Source organism: Chrysochloris asiatica, unplaced genomic scaffold (assembly GCF_000296735.1).
Source record: "Chrysochloris asiatica unplaced genomic scaffold, ChrAsi1.0 scaffold00302, whole genome shotgun sequence".
Classification (NCBI taxonomy): domain Eukaryota; kingdom Metazoa; phylum Chordata; class Mammalia; order Afrosoricida; family Chrysochloridae; genus Chrysochloris; species Chrysochloris asiatica.
This window is the reverse complement of record NW_006408820.1, coordinates 2,526,295-2,554,260: the sequence shown is the minus strand read 5'-3', so window position 1 is coordinate 2,554,260 and position 27,966 is coordinate 2,526,295. Positions and strand designations below refer to the sequence as shown.

At 43.7% G+C, this 27,966-nt stretch overlaps 1 protein-coding gene across 1 annotated transcript in view; it reads right to left on the bottom strand.

Annotated features, from left to right (window-relative positions):
* The window catches only part of PTGFRN (prostaglandin F2 receptor inhibitor), a 124,503-nt gene extending 109,369 nt beyond the window's left edge, over positions 1 to 15,134 (bottom strand). Inside the window, exon 1 of the mRNA XM_006874805.1 lies at positions 14,951 to 15,134. Coding sequence (XP_006874867.1) covers positions 14,951 to 14,999 — 49 coding nt within the window. The 5' untranslated portion in view covers positions 15,000 to 15,134. The remainder of the gene's footprint in view (positions 1 to 14,950) is intronic.
* Positions 15,135 to 27,966: the final 12,832 nt, after the last annotated feature.

The window sequence follows — 27,966 nt, the reverse complement described above, 5'->3', positions numbered from 1 at the left end:
GAGTCCATGGACAAGAACACAGCCACAGAGGGCTGGAGCTGAGAGCGAAGCGCCCAGCTGATGGGAAGTGAGAAGAGACACACAGGAATGCCCAAACCTGTAGATAGTATCCATTCAACCTAGCTTTGATGGCTTGATGATCAGAACTTAACTAGAAGAAGGTAAAAAAAAAAGAAAATTGACAAAGGAAACAAGTGTAAATTGCTACAATTTGATGAACTTGACCTATACTTATGGATGTAGTAGCTCAAAATACCAACTGAGAGGGAAGGAGTCTTCGCAGCCAAGATCATTCCAATCTCCTCTGTATACAGGGTTGATGTTGTTATGTGCCGTGGAGTCAGTTACGATTCATAGCAACCCTGTACAGGGTTTCCGAGGCTGTAAATCTTTAAGGGAGCAGAAAGCCTCATTTTTCTCCCGCGGAACAGCTGGTAGTTTCAAACTGCTGATCCTGAGGTTCACAACCCGATTCGTAACCACTATGCTACCAGATCTCCTTATACAGGGTTGATAGGAATGGGCAACTTAGACATTGGCTACCTAAAATGGGAGGGTCTATAAAGGCACAAAGTGACTGGTTTACAAGTTTTCAATCACAATAGAATGCTTGTAAGTAATCAAAAACAGATTGCATTAGGTAAATCTGTTGCACAAGACCCTTTTAAAGTGTTGAAAAGCAAAGATGTCAGCTTGAGGACTAAGGTGCACCTGACCCAAGCCATGGTATTTTCAATGACCTCATATGCATGTGAAAGCTGGACAGTAAATAGGTAAGACTGTAGAATTGATGCTTTTGAGTTATGGTGTTGGAGGAGAATATTGAAAGTGCTGTGGGCTGCCAAAAGAACCAACCAACAGATCTGTGTTGGAAGAAGTACAGCCAGAGTGCTCCCTGAAGGCCAAGATGGCCAAACTTTGTTTCTCATACTTCGGACATATTGTCAGGAGGGACCAGTAGCTGGAGAAGGATATCATGTTTGGTAAGGTGGAGGGTCAGAGAAGAAGAGGAAAACCCCCACTGAGATAGATTGACCAAGTGGCAGCATCAATGGGCTCAAGAGCGGCAACAATAGTGAGGTTGGCCCAGGATCAGTCAGCGGTTCATTTTGCTGTGCATAAGGTCGCTATGAGTCGGCACCAACTCGATGGCACCTAATAACAACAAAGTCCGTCTTCAGTCTATAATTGATTGGAATACCTTAGAGGGGGCTAGAAGTTGTCCAATGAAAGAGGCTTCCTGTGGAGCCTTTGCATTACATAAGACCATAGGCGGAATCCAGAACCCCATCCAGAATCATCTGCGGTGGGAAATTTCCACCTGAAAGGACAAGTAGAGCAGCCTGGAGTGGCTAGAAGAACAGAAGATACTTTATGAAAGAAAGACCAGCAGGAAAAATAAAAAACAATAAGGCAGTCTGACTGACTACTATAAGAACAAGCAAGCTGTTCACCCGGGTTCCATCAAGGCAAGCAGTCAGGTCCCCTCAGAGCAAACCCCCCTTCAAGACTGAGACTCAAGGGAATACACGAGGAGGCATGTGGTCTGGCTGGTGACCACATTGGTCACCAATAAGGGGAAGTGGGGGAAAAACAGCAATGAAGTTGTGAGCTAAGTTCAACCACATTCAATAGACTCCTGTCAACCTGAGTTGAGACCTGGTTGGCCAGCAATATGGCAAGACCCGGGGACTCCTGGGCACAGAGGACTAGAGCAGAGAGTGAAGCGTCCAGCTGATATGAAGTGAGGGTAGATGCACAAGAACACCATACTTGCAGATAGTACCCACTTGACCTGGCTTCAATGGCTGGATGATCAGAACTCGACTAGAAGAAGCAAGAAGAGGAATAAAAAGAGTAACCCGCTACAATTTGATAAACCTGACCTATACTTATGGATGTAGTAGCTCAAAAAAGGGAACAAATCTTTACAGCGAGGATCATTCCCACCCCCTTGGTGCACAGGGTTGACAGGGATGGGCAACTACCAAAATGTGGGAGCTTCAAAGGCAAGAAGTGACTGGTTTACAAGCTTTCAAGAGGGAGTCTAGTTCCAGATAGGGCAGGGGAAGATAGAATCTCTAGTGAATGGTTTCCAATCTGTTGTGACAGGGCTAATAAAAGATGGGGATAAGACTCTTGTGGTACAATAGCGAATAATTGCTATCAAGACTAACAGTGAGGGTCGGAAATGTAAAGGTAGATGATTTGTAACAAAAGAAGGGGAGCGATTGATTTTGCAGTCCAGGAGCTGAGGTCCCTAGAATCATCAAATGAGAAGAGTGGAGTGCGGGACCCTACCCAGATAAGCAGTGATGCCAGAAATGGAGGCAGAGACGATGACATGGATAGATGGAGTGGCTGGGGACACTGGACTCAGGGAGAGAAAGGGGCTGTGTGCTGATGGCCAGGAGGCAGGCCTGTGGGGTATACCCTTTGGTTGTTTGATGATGCATGGATTGATGTATGGAGGGGATTGTGGAAAAAAAAAAAAACAGCGGAAGTTTAGTTTCAGAGTGTGTGGGGGAAGGTAGAATTCTCATTGAATAAGTTTCATCTTGTCTAGATGAGACTGGTGAAAGGAGATGGGGATAAGATTCTTATGATTCAATAGTGAGTAATTGTTATTATGACTAATTGCAACTGTCACAACAGTATAGGTAGAAGTATTGTAACAAAAAGAGGGGAGTAGTTAATCTTACAGTACAGGAACAGAGAACACTAGGACCATCAAGGGAGAAGAGCACAAATGGAATGTGGGACCCTATTCAGAGAAGCAGCAACACCAGAGATGGAGACAGAGATGAGGGCATGGAGAGAGCAGCCAAGGACTCAGACTCATGGAAAGAGAAAGACTGTGTGCTGGTGGCCAGAAGGCAGGCTTGCAGAATTTCTGTGCCCTTTGGTTGTTCAAATGATTATGTATTCCTGAGTGTTTTTTGTGTACATTGCCTACCCCCCATCAAAAAAACAAAACAAAACAAAACAAAAAAACCAGAGGGAATAGAAGCAAATACTGTTGAATGAGGATGCACAAAGGAGATTGTAATCATTGCAATGAATTGAAGAATGTAAAACTGATGTTCCCCCATGTACACTATCACTCAATAAAACTTTAAAAAAAAAGAAAAAGAAATCAAATGATGTATTCATGAGGCAAATTTGCTGCAAAAGCCCTCTTTAAAATGTTCAAGAGCAAAGGTGTCAGTCTGAGGACTAAAGTGCACCTGACCCAAACCATGGCATTTTCAATAGTATCATACGCATGTGAAAGTTCGACAATGAATAAGGGAGTCCATAGAAGAATTGATGCATTTGAGTTACGGTGTTGGAGGAAAATATCGAAAGTACCATGGCCTGTCAAAAGAACAAACAGATCTGTGTTGGAAGAAATACAGTCAGAATGCTCCTTAGAAGCCAGGATGGCCAGACTTTTCTCTCATATTTTGTACATGTTATTAGGAGGGACCTGTCCCTGGAAAATGACATCATGCTTGGTAAAGTGGTGGGTCACCAAAAAGAGGAAGACCCCCAACCAGATCAACTGGCACAGTGACTGCAGCAATGAATGAGCTCAAGCATAGCAATAATTGTAAGACTGGCACAGGACTGGGCAGTGTTTTGTCCTGTTGTGCATAAGGTCACACTATGAGTCGTTACTGACTTGATGGCACCTGACAACAACAACAATCCTGACACATAATAAGCATCTGTATGTTGTTGTGGTTAAGTGCCACTGAGTTTATTTCAACTCATAGCAACTCCATGTGATGAAGCAGAACTGTCCCATAGTGCTTTCCTGGCTATAATCTTTACAGGAGTTGATCACCAGATCTTTCTTCTTCAGCACTTCTGAGTGGATTTTAAAGGCTAACCATAGTGCCTTCCCCCGCCTCCCCCCCCCCCCCCCCAAAAAAACCCCTGATGTCGTCAAGTTGATTCGGACTCATAGCAATCCTGGAAGACAGAGAAGAGCAGCCCCATAGGGTTTCCCAAAGGCTGTGAATCTTTAGAGAAGCACACTGTCTGTCACATGCATCTTCCTCTAGCAGAGTAGTTGATGAGTTCAAACTGACAAGTTTTAAAATTAGCAGCTGAGCACTTAAGCACTGCGCTTCTAACTCTTAGTGAGACCCTACAGGACAGAATGGAGCTGAGCTACATGGGGCTTCTGAGGTGGTAACAGACTACCTCATCTTTCTCCCACAGAGCGGCTGGTGGGTTCAAAAAGCAGTCCAGTGCTTAATCCACTGCATCATCATAACAAACACTCTACTGCCACTGAGTTGATTTGGATTCATAATGACTCTAGATAGGGGTCTGAGACTGTATCTTTACCAGAGCAGACAACCAACAACCTTGTAGTTAATAGTCCAATGCCTAGCCCATAGTACTCCTTAAATGATATGTTATGGATTGAATTGTATGCCCCAAAATTAAGTCCTGTAATTTCTAACCTTTATGTCTGTGATAATAATTCCATTTGGGAATAGATTGTCTTTGTTATGCTAATAAGGCATAATTAGTATAGGGTGTATCTTAAGTCAATCTCTTTTGAGATAAAAGAGATTAAACAAACCAGCAGAGGAAAGATGGGGTAAAACAGATAAGACACATGATTTCCAAGGAACCACCAAGGAGTTCTGGTGGTGTAGTGGTTATGAATCAGGCTGCTAATCTCACGGTCAACAGTTCGAAACTATCAGCTGTTCCGCAGGAGAGAGATGAGGCTTTCTGCTCCCGTAAAGATTTACAGCCTTGGAAGCCTGTACATGAGTCGAACCGACTCCCCAGCACATGACAACAACAACAATAGGAAGGAGCGGCTGAAGAGACAAGAACTTTCCTCCAATGTTGACAGAGAGAGAAAGCCTTCTCCTAGAACCAATAGTCTCAATTCAGACTCGTAAATTATGAGAGAATAAATGTCTATTAGTTAAAACCATCCACGTGGGCTATTTCTGCTATAGCCACACCAGAAAACTAAGACACTATATGAGATTTTCTTAAAACCAAACAAAAGTTTAGCTTAACTAGCAAAGAATGTCTGATTTGAGCATTGTGCTCTTTTAAGATCTATTTGGTATCAAAGCATTGGGCTGCTAACCAAAAGGTCAGTGGTTCAAACCCATCAGCGACTCCTCGGGAAACAGATGACCCTGTCTGCTCCTGTAAAGGTTTACAGCCTCAGAAACTCTACAGAACAGTTCTATCTACTCTGTTCTACAGGGCCACTAGGAGTTGGCATTGACTTGAGGGCAGTGGGCTTTGGGGGAGCTATACGGTATCAAACTGATAACAACTCAAAAGGATAGATTGGAAAGTTAGGAAGCTGTGAGTTATGTTAACAGGGGAGAAACACTTTGAATAGGAGGTAAGAATGGTTGAACAGTTTAAAGAATGTACTCAATGTCACCGAATTACACTTATGGATTGGTATATGTTCTGCTGTGCATACTCTTAACAGCCAAAATAAAGTCTTTTTAAATGTTACATGTTGTTGTTGTTGTAAAGTGCAATCGAGTCAGTTCCGACCCATAGTGACCCTGTACAGGGTTTCCAAGGAGCAGTTGGTGAGCTTGAACTGTCGATCTTGCAGTTCAAATGGTTTTACAGTCTGATGCATTAACCCACAGCACCACACCAGGGCTCCTGGTGTGCTATATATAGTAGGTCCCTGTTGTTGTTGTTAAGTGCCATCAAGTCGGTTCCGACCCATAGCGACCCTGTATAGGGTTTCCAAGGAGACGCTGGTGAGCTTGAACCGCCAAGTTTGCAGTTCAAATGGCTTTGCAGTCTGGCGCATTAACCCGCACGCCACACCAGGACTCGATTATGAATCGGGGCTACTAATCTCAGAGTCAGCAGTTCGAAACTACCAGCTGTTTCACGGGAGAAAGATGAGGCTTTCTGCTCCCATAAAGATTTACAGCCTCGGAAACCCTGTACGGAGCCGCTGTGAGTCGGAACCGACTCCACAGCACATAACAACAACAAATAACTTGGAGGGAAAGAAAACTCGAATTAACTCCTCCCCCAGCACACCTACCCCAAAGCCTCAGTTCATCTTCATCACAGTCAACAAACAAAAACACAAACCCTGTTGCCAGTCAAGTTGATTCCAGCTCACAGTGTTCTATAAGGCAGAGTAGAAATTCTTATTAGTGTTTCCAAGATTGTAAATCTTTGTGATAGCAGACAACCTCATCTTTCTCCCTTGTAACAGTTGGTGGGTTTGAACCACCGACCTTGCAGTTTAGCAGTCCAATGCTAAACCGGCTGTACAACCAGGACTCCCTTTAGTCACACCACTGACTTCTAATTCACTCAAACCCAACCCAATCAGAAGTTAAACTGGTCAAAATGGCCTAAGACGCAAAAAATATTGAGTAAGTTTTATTCTGGCCCAGACTACCATCTCTTTTAGGTTTCCAATCCAAGACCCTGTACTCAGATGTTACCTCTTTTGACCCTTACATCCCCACATCTTTCCAGCCTGCCTACTCCCGTGCCCTTCTGAAGCTCCTTCCTAACTAACCCTGATGATGGCTTCTAGTCCTTCCTTCCAGTCTCACTCAGCTGTCTGCCTCACCTGGACTTGTTGGCCAAACTTCTCTGTGATGTTCTCACCCACGCCTTAGATCCCTTTGTCCCTCACTCTCCTGCTCTCTTCACCCTTCTGCTCCCAGGCTGCCAATTATGGTGAGATAAAATCATGTAACCAAGCCAACTGGTTTCACTAGATCTATACCATCCATCCTTCACTGACAACTGAACGCCCGCTACATCCCCACGCAGCCCTGCCCTGACTCACTCTTCTCCAATTCTGGCTCCACACAGTTTACTGAAGAAGCCCAAGCCACCAGGTGTATCATCCATGCCAACCACTCGTCTAGGTCAAGATTTGAGGATCTTCTTAAAATGCAGGCTTTAATCCAGTAGGGTGGCCTGGACCTTGAGATTGTCCCAGGTGCAGATGATTCCAATTCATACATAGTGACACTGTATAGGGTTGTCAAGGAGCTGCTGGTGTGTTTGAACCACTGACTTTGTGATTAGCAGTCTAGTGCTTATCTTACAGCACCATGCCAGGACTCCATTAGATATTTTATTGTTGTTGCTCAGTGCTGTCAAGTCAGTTTCGGCTCCCAGTGGCTCTGTATATTTCCAAGGAGCTGCTGATGGATTTGAACCACCGACCTTGCAGTTAGTAGTCCAGTGCCTATCCTACAGCATCAGACCAGGGTTTCCCTGAGGAGCAGTAGTGGGTTTGAACTGTTGATGTTGATTAGCAGCTGAGCACTTAACCACATCACCACCAGGACTCATGACAAGCATGGACATCTTAAAAACAAATAAGTAAAGTTCATATGTAGTACAAACTACTGAAATCTTCTTAACTCACGGGGATACAACCAAGGTGCGGTATACAATTTTTTTTAAAAGGCAGCAAAATCTCTATGCTGCAGATTCCACCTATTAGCTTTAGACCCAGAATTCACTGTCAAGTGTAGATCAACTCCACCAATCAACATGAAGAAGACATCCAAAGGGAACCCGGGGAACAACTTGAAATGGGTAATGCGGAGGATAAAAGGGGAGTCATCGATAACCTCTACCTGGCATGTCAGGGACTCTGTGACCACTCTGAGGACAGGAGAAGACTAAGAAATCTGCAGAGACTGTATTCCCTGCACTACACGGTACATGGCTCAGCCCACAACCCTCTTTCCCCCATACCTTCCCTCCTCTCTCTCTCTTAGGCTGAACACTAAATCTCCACTCTCAGGGTCTCTATTTGAGCCTCCAAGCCCACTGTCCCACCTTCTCTGGAGTCCGGGTCTAGGATCTATCCTCGATCGCCCCTCTTTCTTTGCTGGCGTCTCCTGGATCCTGTTCAAGATGGTCTGGCCCAGTCATGCCCCTGAGCTACTCCCCTCAAAGTGGTCTTCCTCCCTGTACCACCTCAAAGAGTAGGCTCTACTTTCTGCCGCAGAGTTCCTCCCTGACCCCACTCACTGACTTCAACTTCACCTTCATTGTCTGGTCAGACTTTATAGTCTCCAAATCCAGGGTTTCTCTCAATCTGTTCTTTTTCAGGGTTTTTTCCCAACAGCATTTGACCAACCCAGACTTTAAGCAAGCCCACTCATCTATCCCTGCTGGGCTCCTTTCGGGGCATTCTCATGGTTCTTCCCATTCCAGAACTCTCCCTCCCATTCCTGTCCTCTAATTACAAGCATTCCCAAGAAGTAACTTTGACCCTCCTTCTCAATCATCCAGGTGGTTCTACACTTTCTGGATGATACCATCAACCACTTCTAGTGCATCGTGTCTTACCCTTTACAAGCAGATCTGAGTCTGCTTCAACACGTTGAATCCCTAGCCCCTGGAACAATGGAGCTAGTGTGTAGTAGTAGTCATTCATTCAGTATTTGCTGAATGAATAGATGAGCTACTCACTGTGAATCAAGCTTCGCAGCTTCCATTCTTCATACAGTATCACAAAGCTGAGGCTAAAGGTGAAACATACAACTGCCAACCTTTGTCAAATTAGGGGACACACGGGGAAATGATAATGACTATGGGGCTCTGAGTAAACAGAACTTGTGGTCTAGAGGCAACCACCATGGGTCTATGGATTCCAGTTGCCTGGGAACTGAGGGCATCAATATCATGACACACTTACACTCCACCTGAAGCCCATGTGGAGTCCTGCAGTGGTCCAGGAAAGTTCTGGCCTAGTCCAGCTCTAAATAAGAACAAGAAATATTCATTAGGGCTTTCTTGGCTTGGCTTCCCTTTTAAGGTCCAAGAAGTCACCTATCTGTCTGCATACTGCCTCTACTTCATTAGGATTCAAAGGTAGCATCCATTCTGAAATGTGCCTTGAATCCTTAAGCACATTTCTGTTCTTTACAGTTCTAAGTCAAATTCATCCCCGACAGAATACACTAGCCACACACGGTACTTCTCCCTTCCCCTGAAATATCCTGAATGATGTAAATGCTTTCACATTGCAGCTGCTTATAAAGGTATGAAACAGGATGCAATTAAAGTCCCAGAACATCATACTTAAGCTTGAATCATGCTGCTTAGAGACTCCATAATCTAACACAAACACTTAGAGAGTATTGTGGAAAAAATCAGCATTCGAAGAACACAAATGTACACAGGGTGTCATTAGCACCAGTCTCCTGGAAATGACATTGCTCGTACATGATGGTGTTAACGACTGGGTATAATTCTGTTGCTTCCCAAAGAATACAATTGGTATGGAAAAAAAATATTCCAAGATCTGAAAACCACTAGCTGTGCCAACTGCAGCACTTCGCCTTTTCCATAAGATAGATTACAAAGAATTTTTGCCAGTTCCAGTTATTTCCCCAAAGCAAGAGAGTCAAATGGCCTTGTTACCCTGCCTTTAAGAAACCAATGCAATTAAAATTGAATAGCTATGAACTGCACCGACAGCTTCTCCCCAGCTTCATTTGATGAAGTGAGACACAGACACACACCGACAGACAAGCACACACCTTATTTAACTGCTAGACACAGCGCCAGTATGAAAATGTACATTCAATCTGTGGGGGAAATCGGCTCTGCCGCTCGCTCGTCACTAAAACAAAATCGCCATATAAATGCCAACTAGCCCTATTGCCTTGTAAGGAATGATCACTGACAACTAGAGTTCCTATTCAGCAGGCTAATAAGAATAATTATAGCCAGGGCAGGCATTAATCAGCTTGGCAGATACTGGAATTCTGTTAACAAGGCTAAAATGAGTGCCAAGGAATCTCTGAAGGCCATAGCACTTCAAAGACCGTTAAACTGGAGAGATTCACGAGCTCCGGCTTTCTGAGGAAGCCTGCATTTCGGTCCCATTCCTCAGAGCAGGCACGGGCACCTTCTAGATGTAGCTGTGCCGTCATTTCTGCCCAGTTCATCTGGCACCAGTACTTCCCTTTAGAAATTGTGTCTTCACTGTGCTCACCCCAGGCCCTTCTCTTTTTAACCACATTGGTGCTTTCAAGGAACCCTGGTGGCATAGTGGGTCAAACATCAGGTTGCTAATCACAAGGCTGGAGGTTCAAACCTACCAGTAGCTCTGCTAGAGATGATGAGGTTGTCTACTTCCACAATGATCTGAAGTCTCAGAAACCCTAAGGAACTGTTCTACTCTGTTCTATAGAGACACTATGGAATCGACTCGATGGTAGTGGCAGTGAGTTTCAAATCAATGTCACCAGGAGGTCCTGGGTGGTGCAAGCAGTTATAACCCACTCAGTTGTCAACTACTGGAGGTTTGAATTCATCTCGAGGCACCTCGAAGAAGGATCTGGAAATCTACTTAAGAAAAACAGCCACTAAAAACCCTCTAGAACACAGTTCTACTCTGAAGTTCATGAGGCTGTCATGAGACAGAACAGACTCAATGGCAACTGTTTACAGGGGTGTGGTGGCTCAGCGGCAGTGTTCTTACCTTCCATTCAGGAGACCCTGGTAGATAGTGGTTACGAATCGGGCTGCCAACCTCAAGGTCGGCAGTTTGAAAGTACCAGCGGTTCCACAGGAGAAAGATGAGGCTTTCTGCTCCGGTAAAGATTTACAGCCTCGGAAAACCTGTGCAGGGTCACTATGAGTTGGAACTGACTCCGTGGTACTTAACAACAATTCAGGAGACCCAGACTCAATTTCCAACCAATGCACCCCTCAATTGTAGCTGTCACCCATATGTGGGTGGAGGTCTCCTTATTGTTAAAATGCCAAACAAGTTTCAGCAGAGCTACCAGAATTAAGACCTACTAGGACAAAAGGCCTGGCAATCGAATTGCAAAATTCACACAATGAAAACCCCCTGAGTCATAATGGCCCAATTAGCAACTCATCCTGGGCAGGGTATGGCAGGGTGTGCATAACATTTTATTCCATTCTGTGTGGAGCCATCATGAGTTGGGGCCTGACTCAATGGCCAATGACAACTATAACAATCTCAAAGCAATACATAGCATAAGGTTATGGTGAATATTAACCAACTTTTCTTCAATAGAGGCTGAGTGGTGTTCTGGGATCAAATCCTGTCTCTGCATGGAGTATGACTCTGGACATGTTAGTTAACTTTTCTGGGCATCAGTTTCTTCATCCACAATACAGAACAGTGCCTTTACAAAGTGGCTGTGAAATTTAAATAAGAGAATGATTGATGCTTGATATGTACTCTATTAATAGTAACTATTGTTGCAATGTGCCTCTTAGGTGCAAAGCCCTGTGTAGCAGCTATGAAAAAAGAACTAACAAAATATCCAGTTACACACACATTATATGTTATATATGAGTGTCTATGCCTAGAAATTAGCAGTCCTGGTGTGGAGCTGTAGGATAAACTACTAGATCACAAGGTAAGTTGGAGCTGCAAGGTTGACAGTTCAAATGCACCAGCCACTCCTTATAAATACTATACAGGGTCTCAATGAGTCAGAACCAACTCGATGGTATTTAACAACAAATGCCTGGAAAAATAGGGAGGTAGGGACTGTTTTCTTCTTACTTTCTAACGACACAGGGACAGCGAACTGTCCACCCAAGTCCACTTTTGCTTTCTTCCATAGTAGTTGGTACCTGGTTGACCGGCTATTTATTCTGCACTCCCCAGCTTCCTTTGTAGCTCCAGCAGCAGCACCTGCCTCAGTGGGGTGTGCACAGTAGTGATGTGTTCCACACTTCCACGCTTGGCCCTTGAAGGCTCCATATATTCTCCTTGCTTTTTCTCCTTCTGCAGCTGGAGTGGAGTGACCGCCACTGTGGATGGGATGCTCAGGGAAGTCCTGGGTTGAAGACAGCAGAGCTGCCATCACTCTGGGAGCCTGAACGACTGGGTAGAACAGGGTTCCTACCCCCAACTTCTCATCCATAAGGAGCTCTAGTAGCATAGTGGTTACGAGTTGGGCTGCTAACCTCACAGTCAGCAGTTCGAAACTACCAGTGGTTCCATAGGAGAAAGATGAGGCTTTCTACTTCCATAAAGATTTACAGCCTCGGAAACCCTATGCAGGGTCACTATGAGTCAGAATTGACTCCACAGCACATAACCACCACCAACACCAGGGTTAACCATGGTGGACAGGTTACAGGTGGGCTTCCAAACGAAGACAGACAGGAAGGAGAGATGGACTATTTCCGACTATTTAGTCACTGAAAACCTAGCAGTAGAACACCGACAAGTAACACCCAGTACTGAACACACTAATGGACACAGTGGACACTCAAAAAATGGACAAGACAGGTCAGACATAGGCAACACAAGGTAAAGCCTGCTCTGTGAAACTAGTTTAAGCTTCTGGTGTGATTATGGGAGTAGACTTAGGAAAGCTTCATGGAGGAAGTGAATTGTAGGGAAAAGGGAGACAAGAAGAGAAAAGCAGGAGGGGTCATTCCAAGACCATAGACCAAGGAAAGCCCAGAGGGCGTAAATATACTCTATGTAAAGAACAGCAAAGTGGTAACCTAGAGTGAAGTTTCTGAATCAGAGAGAAGACCAGAAGGAGAACAGGAGGGGTAGCACTCCTCAAAGGACATAAAGAATCAATGAGCAAAGATGGGACTCCCCCAAAACAGTCCTACAGGAAAATCATGAAGTGAGGGGAAAAAAATTAAAAGGCTGAAGGAAAAAGCCAACTAGGAAGCTAACAGTCGTTATCTGTGTGGGGATCTATCAGGGCCTAGACTAGGAAAGTAGCTGCTGATCCAGGAAGGAAGAGAAGCTCTCTGAGGAAAGTCCACAGAACTGAAGGGCTAAGTGACCATGGAGGTCAGAGAGAAGATTATACCCAGAGATTGCAATACAGAAAGAAAGATGATATTGCTTATCAACATATTACATTTCAGGAATCGGTGCAGTGCTCCCTTAGTGTGAAAAAGGAAGGATTTCCTAGAGGTCAGGTTGCAGGCACACTGAGTGAGCTTCTGTGAGGCAATTACTGTGTGGAACATCCAGTTCAGAGAACTGTTAGGAAGAAAGGCACTGGCTGGTGACATCACCGAAATTCTGTGTGCAGTTAACATGAGATGCCCAGCCAGGGAGGCATACACTGTGCACAAGCAAGACTCCCCACTTCTATTTTATTCTGCCAGTCTCTTGTTGCCTTCTCTCCTTTTTTCCTCCTTACCATAGTTCTTCAGAGGCAGTTTTTTACAAACTTCCTTACCCCACCCTCTTAGCTGAGTCACAGGCTTCTGCACAACTCTAGAGGGAGTCATTCACAGAAACCATGAAATGAATAGCAGCTCCTAGAGTTATGCAGTGCACTGTCTGTACAAGTGTAGGCCATGGCCCTGCTTGACCCAGACACTTAGACCAAACTAATGGGTGTGAAAGAAATCAAGAACATACAAGGGTCCTAGGAGCACTAGGATCAACCCATACATGAGACGCTACAATTAAAATTAAATGACCATTCTCAACACAGGATGCAACTGAAGCCATGCGTCTGGATGAATCCTCTTAGGGAGCTGAGTTTAAGAAATCACCTCAGAGGTGAAGAAAGAAAACAGAGGAGCAGTTAGGCTGAAGTCACAGGGATTGAGACAGTGGACCCTGGTACCAGCAGGAGGGGAGTGGATCTGGAAGACTTCCACTGGGACTTTCTGGCCATAAGTCATTTACCCTCTCTCCAGCTGGGGCCTGGCTGGAGCAGATACCACACTCCTGCAATCTGTGACAGGTTGGGATCTGTGTTCCCCTAGAGACTTGGAAAAGAACCTCTGATCACTTCATTCACCAAAGCATCCATATCCAAGCCCTCAGGGTGGGCACTTAATACACACATGTTTTTTTTGAGGGGTGGGGGATGGTTTTGTTGTTTTTTTTTGTTATTTTTACCAACGGGCTCTGGTAGCGTAGTGGTTACGAGTGGGGCTGCTAACCTCAAGGGTCAGCAGTTCGAAACTACCAGCGGTTTCTCAGGAGAAAGACGAGGCTTTCTGCTCGCGTAAAGACTTACAGCCTCGGAAACCCTATACAGGGTCGCTATGAGTAGGAACCGACTTCCCCGCACATAACAACATTTTTTTTGAAGGTTAAGATAACCATGTGTATTTACTGCAAGGAAGTGTCTGTGTATGGAATGTAGAATGGAAAAGAAAGAAACAAAAAAACAATGATTCCTTGGGTTGAGGGCCAAATTATCATGAGGCACTAAGAGCTTGGGTAAGGTGGAAGACAAGGATGGGACAGTAACAGGTAAAAAAAAAAAAAAAAAGTTGGAGAAGGCTCTTAGGTCTTTGTGTATAGATAGATACACAGCTCTTAGAAAAGCTGAGATGAAAAGACTGAAGAAGATCTAGCCACGAGGAAACGTCGGAAGGATTCGCACGCCGATCTTTATTGTAACCTTCGCTCCTTTCCGCGTTCCCCCCCCACCCACCCACCCTCTGTAACCTTTAGAGAAGGAAGTTGGTGGGTTCCTTCTCTTTCCTGGAAGACACCTCGGGGTGGGTTTGTGGGTGTGAAGGGCGATTTCGCCGATCGCGGCTATGGCGGGGCTTATGAAAGCCGCATATTTCCGCTTTCCTGGGGGGGACGCGGGCAGGGAAAAGCAGGCACCTTCCGGGCCGAGAGTTCAAGGTGAGCCCGGTTCCCGGCGGCCAACAGGTAGGGAAGGTTGTAGGGAAAGCCGGCCAGCAGCCACTCCCCCCGGCACATGTGGGGGCGAGGCTCGGCCTGGAGGTGCGGTGACTTGCCCACAGCGCGCGGGGCCGGGCAGATTCGCGCTCGGCTCCGGGCAGCCCCGCGGCAGCTCCCCGCCCGACACGACGCCCGCCGGCCGGGTCTCCCGGGAGCAGTCCGGGGAATCCCCGGCGGTCCAGGCCGCGCGGAGCAGCAGCGCCTCGCCGATCCCCCCGGGGACCTCGGCAAGCCCCCAGCGTCCCTGCGACCCCCATGCGTACTCACCCAGCGCCAGGAGCGCCAGCAGCAGGGGCCTCGGCGCCGGGCGACCCATGCTCGCCGGGCGGGAGCGACTCTCTCCCTCCTCCGCCTTCCCCGCCGCCTCTCCTCCTCCTCCAGCTCCGACTGCTCCAGAGTCCGCGCTCCTCCGTCTGGGCCGCGCGCCTGCTCCGCTCTCCTCTCGAGCCGAGAAATCCCAGCGCTGGAGCGTACGTGCACCCCTTTCTCCGCTCCCTCCCGTTCTCCGCTTTCCCTCCCACCTCCCACTGCCCGGTGACCGGGATCAAGGCGCCCGAGCCGGCCCAGGCGATCCAAGTGTGCAGCCCCGACCGCTTCCCGAAAGCAAAAGGGAAGAGCCGCAGCGCCCGCCCGCCCGCGCCTCCCATCCGGCGCTTTGCCAGCAACAAACACAAACTTTCCCAAGCCCCTCCCCGCTCCAGGTAACGAAGGAAGGGCCGGGGCCACCCGCTTAAAGGGGAGGAGGCGACGGATCCCACCCAGCTCTTCCCTTAGGGTCCCCACCCCACGATAAACTTTCCTCCGACCTTTAAAAGTTGGCCTTGGAAAGACTTGTCTGGAATTCTCATCCCTTTATCCTTGTCCCAGGACACCCCCTGTTTGCACCACTCTGGAGTCTACAAATCCCTCAGCTAACTCCCCACACTCTCGGAGCTAAACACCCCACCATCTAGCCGCTTGGTCTTTAATAAGAATGATTCAGAAAGGATCCAGAAGGAGTTGAAAAGACTTGAGTGGTTGTGGATTCCAACCCCCTTTACCTTAGAGGGAAATACAGAAGCCAAAGTGTGTAGGTGACAAGGATTCACAGCAAAGTGCCAAGACCACAACCGACTCTCTCCATTACCCTGTGTCTAGGTGGGCTTCGCTACCCCTACTACCACTTCCCTCCCTCTCTAGATTGGATATGGCCCTGGTACTCGTTAGACGACTTTCCCACAAACACACTCGTTCTTTTTTTCCCCCAAAAAAACCCCAAGTATATTAATAGCTACAGTACTTCGTATGGAATGTCCTCTAAGACTTTACATTTCTTGCTTTAAGTGGACACAACTGGTTGCCAATAGAAACTTCTTTTTCTCCTACAATAGGGTTTTGTGCTTTTGATTTGAATACAAGAGGCCCCATAGTATAGAAAATAGCTAATGTGCCCTGTTTAAAACTTCACAAAGAGAGTTCAAAACTATAGAGTTGTACTCATGCCCATTGTATCTCACCCCTCAGCACAGCTTTTCAGTAATATATGCAAAACAAGCAGTTAAAACACAGATGTTAATGAGGAAACTGACCAGCTTGTGGGAGGGGCACTGCTTTTGCCATTAACAAGTGTGTGATTACCCAAATCTGAGCCTTTCTGAAAGAAACACTTCCCAAGTACTTGTTCCTACCGCTGATAGTTTGCTCACTCTGTTCACCCACATCATAATTTCTTTCCCCTTCCTATCCCAAGGTTTCCCTAGAATTTCCCTGGGAAGTTTGAAATTTTAATTCAACCATCCTTGAATGAAAACCTACCTAATCTTAAGTCTTGGAAGATGCTGAAGCTACAGACAAGGGTAAGGCTTGGTCCTCCACAAGCTTCCATGTTGGCTCAAACCTATTCTTAACCACCCAATGATTAATGTCCAAACAACACATTTTGACACTTGATCACATTAGTTTAGCACCAGGAATTAGACACTGCGCCTATCTCTAACTATGGGACAGCCTAAAGAAGGTCATGTTCTGACCTTGCAGTGTAGATATTTGCAAAAACTTATGTTCAGTAAACAAGTGCAAGTCTGGAAGCATGTCTGTTACATAGTAGGTCTTCAACAAATATTGATAGAGTGAATGAATGTCAGGCCCTGGGCTGGTGGTGTTGTTGAGTGCCATGGAATTGGCTCCAACACTTAAGAGACCCTGTATAGGATTTCCAAGGAGTGGCTGATGGGATTGAACCGCCAACCTTGCAGTCCAGTGCTTATCCTACAGCACTACACCAGGACACCATATTATGACTTTGTTGTTGTTGTTAAGTGCCATCAAATTGGTTCCAACTCAGAGCGACCCTGTATAGGGTTTCTGAGGAGCAGCTAGTGAGTTTGAACCTTTGACCTTGCATTCCAGCACATGAATCTGCCACGCCCCACCAGGACTCCATATCATGATTTAGGGAATAGAATCTACAACACAGAGTAGTGACAGGGTCATGGGGAAGGAAATCAGAAAAACTTTCAAAGAGGGATGGATGACTTTGAAATGATTCCTCAGAGATTAGGTCTTCTGCTGTGAGGTGGAGGGATGCACTTACAGTGTTGTTAATTACCTTGGAGTCAGCTCTGACGCAGGGTGATCCCATGTATAACAGGAGTAAGTGGTACTTGGTCCCACATCATCCTCACAACTGCTGGTATGCTTGAGTTCTTAATGCCTTCCCACCAAGGGGGCTTATCTGCCAGCATGTCAGACACTGCTCCGTTGTGAGAAACTGGGTTTTCATTGCAGTTTTCAGATTGTGATTGCCACAACTCTTTCCTAGTCTGTCTTCTGAAAGCACCACTGAACCTGTCTACCACAGTGACCCGGCTAGTGTTTGAAATGTTGTTGTTGTGCTTAAGTGCCATCAAGTCAGTTCGGACTCATAGCGACTCTGTGTAGGGCTTCCAAGGAGTGGCTGGTGAATTTGAACCACCCACCTTGTGGTTCAAACCAACCTTGTGGTCCAGTGCTTTATCTCACATATCTGCTGGTATCCATCACTCTTCTGCAAGTTTCTCCTATTGTGGTGACTTGCTTGTTGCTGTGATGATGGAAGACATTTTAAATACCAGCACGATCACCCATGGTAGACAGGTTTCAGACTATGATAGACTAGAAAGAAGAAAGGCGGACTACTTCTGAATGGGTTACCCACTGAAAACCTTATGAATAGCATCAGGACATTGTCAAATCTAGTGCTGGAAGATAAGCCCCTAGGATTGGACTGCACTCAAACTACAATTGGAAAAGAGCTTCCTCCTCAAAGTACACTTAACCAAGATGATGTGACTGTAGTAAAGCTTTCAGGACCTTCCCTGACTGATGGAGAACAACTCAAAATGAGGAGAAACAGCTAATAATCAGAATGTGGAATGTACAGATGATAAATTGAAAAAAATTGAAAGTTGTCAAAAATGAAATGAAATGCATGTAGATCTATATCCTAAGCATTAGTGACTGGAAATGAGCTGGTATTGTTCACTCTGAATCGGACAATCACGTGGTTTACTATGCCAGGGCGACATATTCAAAAGGAAGGATTACATTCCTTAAAAATAACATTTCAAGATGTATCTTGAAGTACAATGCTATTTGTGATAGGATAATAAATATCCTTATGCCTACAAGGAAGGACGGCAGTTCAAATCCACACGCTGTGACTTGAAAACCCTATGTAGAATCTAAAACAACTCTACAGCACTAAGCAATAACACAAGGAAAACCTGTTAATACCACTATTATTCAATTTTACCCACAAACTACTAAAGACAATGATGATGAAATTGAAGAATTCTACCAATTTCTTCGGCTTGAAATTGATCAAACATGTAATACAGATGCCTTGATTAATACTGGTGATTGAAATATGACAGCTGGAAACAAACAGGAAGGATCAGTAGTTGGGAATTATGGCCCTGGTGATAGAAATTATGCTGGAGACCATGAGACAGATTTTTGCAAGACCAATGATTTATTCATTGCAAATATCTTTTTTAAAACAACATAAAAAGTGACTAGACACACTAACACCTGGACCTCACCAGACAGGATATACAGAAATCAAACTGACTACATCTGTGGGAAGAAAAGGTGGAAAGCTCAATATCATCAGACAAAACAAGACCAGGGACCAACTGTGGAACAGACCATCCGTTGCTCTGATGCAAGTTTAGGCAGAAGCTGAAGAAAACTAAAAACAAGTTCATGAGAGACAAAATATGACCTTGATGATATCTCAACTGAATTTATCCCACCTCAAAAACAGATTCAATGCATTAAACACTAATGACTGAAGACCAGAAGACGTGGGGGATGACATCAAGAATATCATATAGGAAAAAAGCAAAAGGTCATTAAAAAGACAGGAAAAAAAGGAAAGACCAAAATGGATGTCAGAAGAAGCTCTGAAATTTGCTCTCTAGTGACAAGATGCTAAAGCGATTGGATGAAATGAGGAATTAAAAGAGCTGAACAGATGTGCACAAGGTTGCTATGAGTCAGTACCAACTTGATGGTACCTAACAACAAGGGGGTGTTTTGATATATTCCTACATAGTAACGGAATATGCACCTTTATATTTAAAGCATCATTAAATATCTTTAAAAAAAAAAAAGAGCTGAACAGAATATTTCAAAGGACAGTTTGAGAAGACAAAGCCAAGTATTATAATGAACCATGCAAAGACCTGAAATTAGAAAACCAAAGGGAAGAACACACTCAGCATTTCTCAAGCTGAAAGAACTAAAGAAAAAAATTCAAGCCTTAGATTACAATATTAAAGGTTTCTTTGGGCAAAATGGAGCCCTGGTATGGCGCTTCAGGATAATGCTCTGGATTCAAGGTCAATTTGAACTACAAGATCAGCAATTCAAATCCACCAACTGCTCCTTGGAAACCTTACCCAGGATTTCTATGGGTCAGAACCAACTCAACAGCAATTAACAACAAGAAAATGAGCAAAATACTGAGTGATACAAAAAGCATCAAAAGAAGATGGAAAGAATGCACGGAATCACTGCACCAAAAAGAAATGGTCAATGTTCAGCTAATTTCAAGAAGTAGCATATGATCAAGAACCTAAGTACTGAAGAAGTCTAAGCTTCACTAAAGGCATTCGAGAAAAACAAGGCTCCAGGAATTGACAGAGTAGAGGTTGATATATTTCAACAGATTCATTCAGCATTGTTTAAGTACTCATTCATCTATGGCAAGAAATTTGGAAGACAGTCATCTGACTAATTGATTGCAAGATATCCATATGTGTGTCCATTCCAAAGAGAGGTGATCAATGGAATACAAAAATCACCCAACTATATCATGAATAACACATGCAAGTAAAATTTTGCTGAAGATAATTAAAAAACAGCTGCAACAATACATTGACAGAGAACTGTCAGAAATTCAAGCCAGATTTAGAAGAGGACATGGAACTAGGGATATCATTGCTGATGTCAGTTGAATGTTGTCTGAAAGCAGAGAATATAAGAAAGATGTTTAATTGTCCTTTATTGACTTCGCAAAAGCTTTCCATTGTGTGGACCATGACAAACTATGGATAACATAGTGAAGAATGAATATTCTAGAACACTTTCATTGTGCTCAGGAGAAACATGTACATGACCAAGAAGGAGGTGTTGGCAGAACAAGAAGATACTGAATGGATTAAAATCAGAAAAGGTATGCTCCAGGCTTATATTCTTTTACCATACATGGTGTGGTGCTGTGGGTTAATGAGCTGGACTGCAAAGTCAGTTTGAACTGCAAGGCCGGCGGTTCAAGCTCATCAACCACTCCTTGGAAACCCTATACAGGGTCGCTATGAGTTGGAACTGACTCGACAGTACTCAACAACAATAACAAATTCAATCTGTATGGAGAGCAAATAACTCATAAAGCTGGGTTATATAAAGGCGAATGTGTTATCAGGATAGCAGGAAGAATTATTAACAACCTGTTATATGCAGATGATAAACCTTACTTGCTGAAAGCACAGAGGACTTAAGATACTTACTGATGTAGATCAAAGACCACAGCTTTCAGTATGGATTGCAACTCAATGTACAGAAACAAAGATCCTCATACTGAATCAATAAATAATATCATGATAAATGGAGGAAAGATAGAAGTTATCCCAGACTTCATTTTGCTTCGATTCACTACCAACACTCATGGGGGCTGTAGTCAAGGAATCGAATGACCTATTGCATCAAGCAAATCTGCTGCAAAAGGCTGCTTTAAAGTGTTCAAGAGCAGAGATACTAGTTTGAGGACTAAGGTGCACCTGATCCAAGCCATAGTATTCTTGTTGTTAAGTGCTATGGAGTCGATTCCAACTCATAGCGACCCTGTATAGGGTTTCCGAGGAGCAGCTGGTGATCTTGAACTGCCAACCTTGCAATTCAGACGGCTTTGCAGTCTGGCACATTAATCAACAGCACCATACCATATTCTTAGTAGCCTCATATGCATGTGAAAGTTTGACAGTGACTAAGGAAGGCCATAGAAAAATAGATGCATTTGACTTCTGGTATTGGAGAAGAATATTCAAAGTACCATGGACTGTCAGAATGAAAAAATCTGTGTTAGAAGAAGTACAGCCAAAATGTTCCTTAGAAGTCATGATGGCCAGATTTTGTGTCTCATACTTCATATTTAATTTACGAGGGACCAGTTCCTGTAGAAGGACATCATAGTTATTAAAGGGAAGGATCAGTGAAAAAGAGAAAGACCCCCAATGAGATGGATTGACACAATGGCAGCAGTAGTAGGCTCAAGGGCACCTAACAGCAACAAAGCTACCAGCATCATAGCAACACATAAGCCACCACAGTACAACAAACAGATAGGTGTTGGGAACCTACAATAGATTCATATGTTTCATAAGATAGTTTTTTTCCCTTCTCCTCCATGTTTTAGTAAATTAATTGTACATCTTACAATCATGGTGGTAACAGTAGTTAGTTGAAGTGGGAGTCTCTTGAGTGTTTGTCGTTGTTGTTGTTAGGTGCCATCTGGTCAGTTCTGACTAATAGCAGCAGAACAAAACACTGCTCGGTCCTGTGTCATCGAAACAATTGTTAGGGTTTAGTCCATTGTCACTGCCACTGTGCTAATCCATCTCATTGGGGGTCTTCCTCTTCTTTGATAACCCTTTACTCTTCCTTCTCTAGAGACTGATTTCTTCTGACAACATGTCCAAAGTATGAGTATCCCCTCCTTTGCTTCTAAGAAGCATTCTGGTTGTACTTCTTCCAACACAGATTTGTTTGTTCTTCTAGCAATCCATGGTACTTTAATATTCTCCTTTAATACTATAACTCAAATGCATCAATTCTTCTATGTCTTCCTTATTAATTGTCCAACTTTCACATGCAGATGAGGCTACTGAAAATACCATGGGTTGGGTCAGGTGCATGTTAGTCCTCAAACTGACATCGTTGCTTTTGAACACTTTGCAGAGGTCTTGTGTAGCAGATTTACCTAATGCAATGAGTCATTCTATCTCTTTACTGAGGTTTCCATGAGTGTTCATAGTGGATTTAAGGAAAATAAAGTCTTTGGCTACTTCAATCTTTTCTCCATTTATCATGATGTTATTTATTGGTCAAGTTGTGAAGATTTTTACTTTCTTTACATTGAATTGCAACCTATACTAAAAGCTGTGTTTTTTGGTTTTTTTTTAATCTTTATTAGTATTTTAAGTTCTTTTCCCTTTCAGTAAGCAAGATTATATCATCTGTATATATTGTTGTTACGTGCCGTGGAGTAGGTTCTGACTCATAGCAACTCTGTGTATAGGGTTTTCAAGGAGCGGCTGGTAGATTTGAACCTTCAACCTTGCAGCTCAAATTAACCTTGCAGTCCAGCGCATTATCCTGCAGCACCTACAATCATGATACCAGGTTCTTATTTATATAATCCAGCTTCTTGGATTATTTGCTGAATGGTACAAACAGTTAATGTGCTCTGCTGTTAACCTAAATACTGAAGGTGCCAGTGCACCTAAAGGTGCTGTTACCCCCAAATCTTGGGTCTGATACCATGGGGTGATTGAGTCCAGTTAACAAACATCTCAGATAAACAAAGAAATAGAACAAATCCTTTATTATTAGGAGCAAGCTCCAAGACACCTGCCACAAAGAGGAATAGTGGCCCGATCTTTATTTTTTTCAATGATTATTTTTTACAAGCAATATTTTTTAACAATGTTAATCCACATGCAGGTGAGCCACAACCCTGTGACTCTGGCATTCAATTTACAAGGTGATCCGGTGTTTTGATAAACATATCAAAAGCTTTATGATTCCAGTTCCCTGTTTGTATGGGTGGATTACTCTTTCAGAAACCACACAAAGAGAGAGCAGGCTTCAACCCTAGGTGAACAGTAACAGTAAAAAGTATATATCTAAGATGTTGTTGTTGTTAGTTGCCTTTGAGTGGGCTCATAGAGTTTCTTCTATGCACAACAGAAAGAAACACAGTCAGGTCCTGCATTGTCCTTTTCCATCAAGCAAGGTTATGTCATCTGCACATCGCAGGTTGTTAATGAGTCTTCCTCCAATCCTGATGCCTTGTTCTTCTTCATATAATCCAGCTCCTCAGATTATTTGCTCAGCATACAGACTGAAGAAATACAGTGAAAGGATACAACCCTGGCACACACCTTCCCTGATTTTAAACCATTCAGTATCCCCTTGCTCTATTTGAATGACGGCCTCTTGGTCTATGTACAGGTTCCCTATGAGCACAATTAAGTGTTCTGAAATACCAGTTCTTTACCATATTACCCATAACTTGACATGATTCACATAGTTGATTCTTGATCATATGCTACCTCTTGAAATGACTGAACATTGACCATTTCTTTTTGGTACAGTGACTGTGTATTCCTTCTAACATCTTTTGATGCTTTCTGTATCACTCAATATTTTGCCCATAAAAACCTTCAATATTGCAAGTTAAGATTTGAATTGTTTCTTCAGTTGTTTGGGCTTGAGAAATGCTGAGAGTGTTCTTCCCTTTTTTGGAGAATCATTTCATTGATAATTGGCAATAGTTGAAATCAACATATTAAATAATACTGTCCAGGGAGGGCAAGTAGAATGAGGACTACAGTGCATAGCTTGTTAGCGGTGAGCAGTCAGTTGTGCCATTAGAGCCAACCAAATATATTCATTCCCGTAGAAAAATATAAACCAACATTAGTAACTTCAGACAGTTGAGTATCACCACCACACCCTTGCATGGCCCTGACTACAAAAGGATTGAATATGTTTCTAACTAAGAAGCACAGCATTCCAGCCGATCAACACATGCTAATCATAGAGTCCAGCAGATACTTTCCTTATGAAAGATGATTTCCCGGAGTGAGCAACCTCCTATACGGCAAGGCTTTTGTCTTAAATCAGTTGTTCTCAGCCTGCTAATCTGTTAGCTTGCCCAGGGCTCTCCAGTCACCCTAACCTATACCCAATTACACTTCCAAGGAACCCACTATGGAGTCTTGGTGAGGCGCTATGGGATATGCACTGGACTGCTACCCTGAAGGTCAGTGGTTCAAACTCACCAGCCGCTCCTTGGAAACCCTTTACAGGGTTACTATGAGTGGGAACTGCCTTAATTTTACTTAACAACAACAACAAATGGGTTTCCCATGTGGCTCTGTATGGCCAGCACTGGACTGGCCATATGGTCGGCAATTCAACCACATGGTCGGCAATTCAAACCCCTCAGCTGCTCCTTGGAAATCCTATACAGTGTTGCTATGGGTTGGAACTGACTCGACAGCACTTAATAGCAGTAACAACCTGCCCAATGGCAGTGATCCTCAGGAGAGTTTACTCATGTTAGGAAATCATCTTTCATAATGAAAGTATCTTCAAGAATCTGTGATTAACATAATGTGCTGGTTGGTTGGAGTTCTGTGTTTCTTTAGTTAGAAACATTCAATCATTTTGTAGTCAGGGCCACAACAACCACCCCTATTGTCTCTCTCTTTTTTTTTTTTAAAGGTTTTTTATTGTGGACTGAGTAAAAGTTTACAGGGCAGATCATCAGTTTTACATTCAACAAATCATATACCTTGTTTCATTACAATAACTATAATACCCTCCAAGTACCATCAGTTAACAGTATTTCTTTCTATTCACTTTAGCTCTTTTTTTTTTTTTTTTTTTTAAACACTCAGGCATAAATAATAATTTAATGTGCCAAAGGGCACATTCTGCAAGTCTGCCTCCTGGCCACCAGCTCTCAGTACCTCTCTTTCCATGAATCTAGATTTCTCAGCTGCTCACTCTCTCCATGTCCCCATCTCTGGTCTTGCCTCCATCTCTGGTATTGCTGCTTCTCTGGATAAGGTTGTGCTCTTCTTCCTTGATGGTCCTAGGGGCCTTTGTTTCTGTTCTGTAAGACTAACTGCTCCCCTGCTTTTGTTACAAAAATTTTACCTTAACAATTAGTCATGATAACAACTACTCACTATTGAATCATAATAATCTTACCCCCATCTCTTATAACCAGACCTGTTTAGACAAGATGAAAACTATTCACTAAGGACTCTTTCTTCCCACACACACTATTAAACTAAACTCCCTCTTGAAACTTTGTAAGCCAGTCACTTCATGCCTTTATCGCCCCCTCATTTTGGGTAGCCAATGTCTAAGTTGCCCATCCCTATTTACCCTGTGTACAGAGGGGATAGCATTGATACTTGATGTGAAAACTCCTTCCCTCTCTGTTGGTACTTAGAGCTACTACTGGTAGCATAGTGGTTATGAATTGGGCTGCTAACCTCAAGGTTGGCAGTTCGAAACTACTAGCTGTTCCACGGGAGAAAGATGAGGCTTTCTGCTCCCATAAAGATTTGCAACCTTGGAAACCCTGTGTTGGGTCACTATGAGTTAGAACCAACTCCATGGTACTTAATAATAACAACAAAACCTCCATGAGTATAGGTTAAGTTCATCAAATTGTAGCAATTTACCATCGTTTCCTTTATTATAAATTGTTGGGTTTTTTTTTTTGTTTTTTTTAATCTTCCTCTAGTCGAGTTCTGCTTATCAAGCCATTGAGGCTAGGTTAAATGGGTACTATCTACAACTTTGGGTGTTCTTGTGCACCTCCTCTCACTCCATATCAGCTGGATGCTTCACTCTCAGCTCTAGCCCTCTGTGGCTATGTCCTTGTCCATGGGCTCAAGTGTCCCCAGGTCTCACCACACTTTGGACCAACCAGCCCTTGCTCTTCTTTCTCTCATTTCCAGGTAAATGGGAGTCTGTGGAACATGGTTGAATTCAGCCCATTACTTCATTGCTGCCTTTTCCCCTCTTCCATTCATCAGTAGATCAATGTGGTTGCCAGCAAGCTTACATGCCTGCTCATGTGTTCCCTTTGAGTTTCAGTCTTAGAGGGGCGTTTGTCCTGAAGGATCTTGATTGCTTGCCTTGATGGCTTCCCGGCTAATAACTTGCTTATTCTTGTAGTAGCCAGTCATACTGCCATTTTGTTTTGGGTTTTTCCTAATGATCTTTCTTTGAAGATGCATCTCTGTCGCTCTAGCTGTTCCAGTTTGCTCTGCTTGTCCTTTCTACTGGAAATTTCCCATGTTAGAAGGTTCTGGACAGGGCTCAGGATTCCACCCAAGTTCCTATACACTGCAAAGGCTCTGCAAGAGGCCTATTTCACTGGGCAAATTCTAGAACCCCTTTAGATATTCCAATCAGTTATAGGCTGAAGACAGGTTTACAAGATTTCTGTAATAACGTTTCCCGACATTCCTTTCTATCTAACTCAAGTGTCCATTTTACAATAGTAGGCAAGGGAAACCAATATACAAAAGACAGTCAAGCATCTTAGTATTATTTCCCCTCTTCAAACTATATCTAGATCCTTGTATCACAGAGCCCTGTTCTTTATTGTCTCTTGGTGTCCACCTGGAGGCCTTGTTCTGTGAGGGTCCTTTCATCTTCATTCCGAACTGGCTTTCCTGTTGAGGTCAGGCAAAAAACACCTTATTTAATGATGAGCATAAAAATGTTAAAAGGCTCCCAATGAATGAATTTGCAGATTGATGTGTTAGTAAAGTCACCTCCAGCAGCCCATACTTACATACCTGACATGGAGGTATGGAATCCCCCTAACCCCCCAGTTTAGTGGAGCTGAAGGAATGTGCTGCTGGCAGCATTTCATTCAGCTAATTGTTTTCATTCAAAATTGTCTCCGTTTTGTTTCCAGGTATATATTTCTCCATTGAAGTTAAACAATGGATTATTAATTTAAAACAAAATTAAGATTTAATAATAGATGCAGAGAATGGAATTAAGAGTCTAAAGGGGGTGATATGGAAAGAGGAAGCCTTCATTTCCTGAAAGAGGAGAGCCTCATTCATCCTGGCAGGTCAACCGGAAGTTGTGGAATGCCCTGTTGACAGATTTCAAAAACAACATGAAGCTCATATGTTTGGAATGGGTTAAATATGGGTCTGCCTCAGGAAAGGTCATGCTCCATGACCTCCTTCTGATCCTAAAAGACTAAAACAGGATACAGTGGAGAAAGTGTTCTTAGATGACTTAGAACTCCCCATGTTCCACCTCCGCCCACTCTGCTCCTGATTATCACACCCAGGAGGAGCGTTTACTCCTAGGGAGGCACGGGGTGGAAAACCGTGAGAAGAAAAAAAGGAAAATGGAATGAACCAGGGCTTTTGCAGAAAAAGTTCTCCACCCAAGAAAAGGATTATTAATTAGGTTTAAGGATATACATGATTCCGGAGTCCTGCTGTAGGGACTGTAGGTTAAGCACTGGACTGCAAGGTAGGTTTAAATGGAGAGATCGGTGGTTAACTCACCAGCCACTCCTCTGAAACCCTACATAGGGTCACTTTGTATTGGAACTAACTCAACGGCACTTAACAACAACAGCAATTCATGGTCCTTGGTCTGGAGAAGTTTATAATCTAATTTAACTTCAAATGCGGCAAAGGATGCCAAAGAGCAAAGGAAATAGAAAGGAATATAAGTACATAAGCAAGGCACAAGCCTTTATATGTTGTTGTTGTTATGTGCCGTGGAGTTGGTTCTGACTCATAGCGACCCTGTACAGGGTTTCCAAGGCTGTAAATCTTTACGGGAGCAGAAAGCCTCATCTTTCTCTTGCAGAACAGCTGGTAGTTTCGAACTGCTGACCTTGCAGCTTACAGCCTGATTCGTAACCACTATGCTACCAGAGATCCTTAGTGGAGAAGTATGCAAATATGCTATCA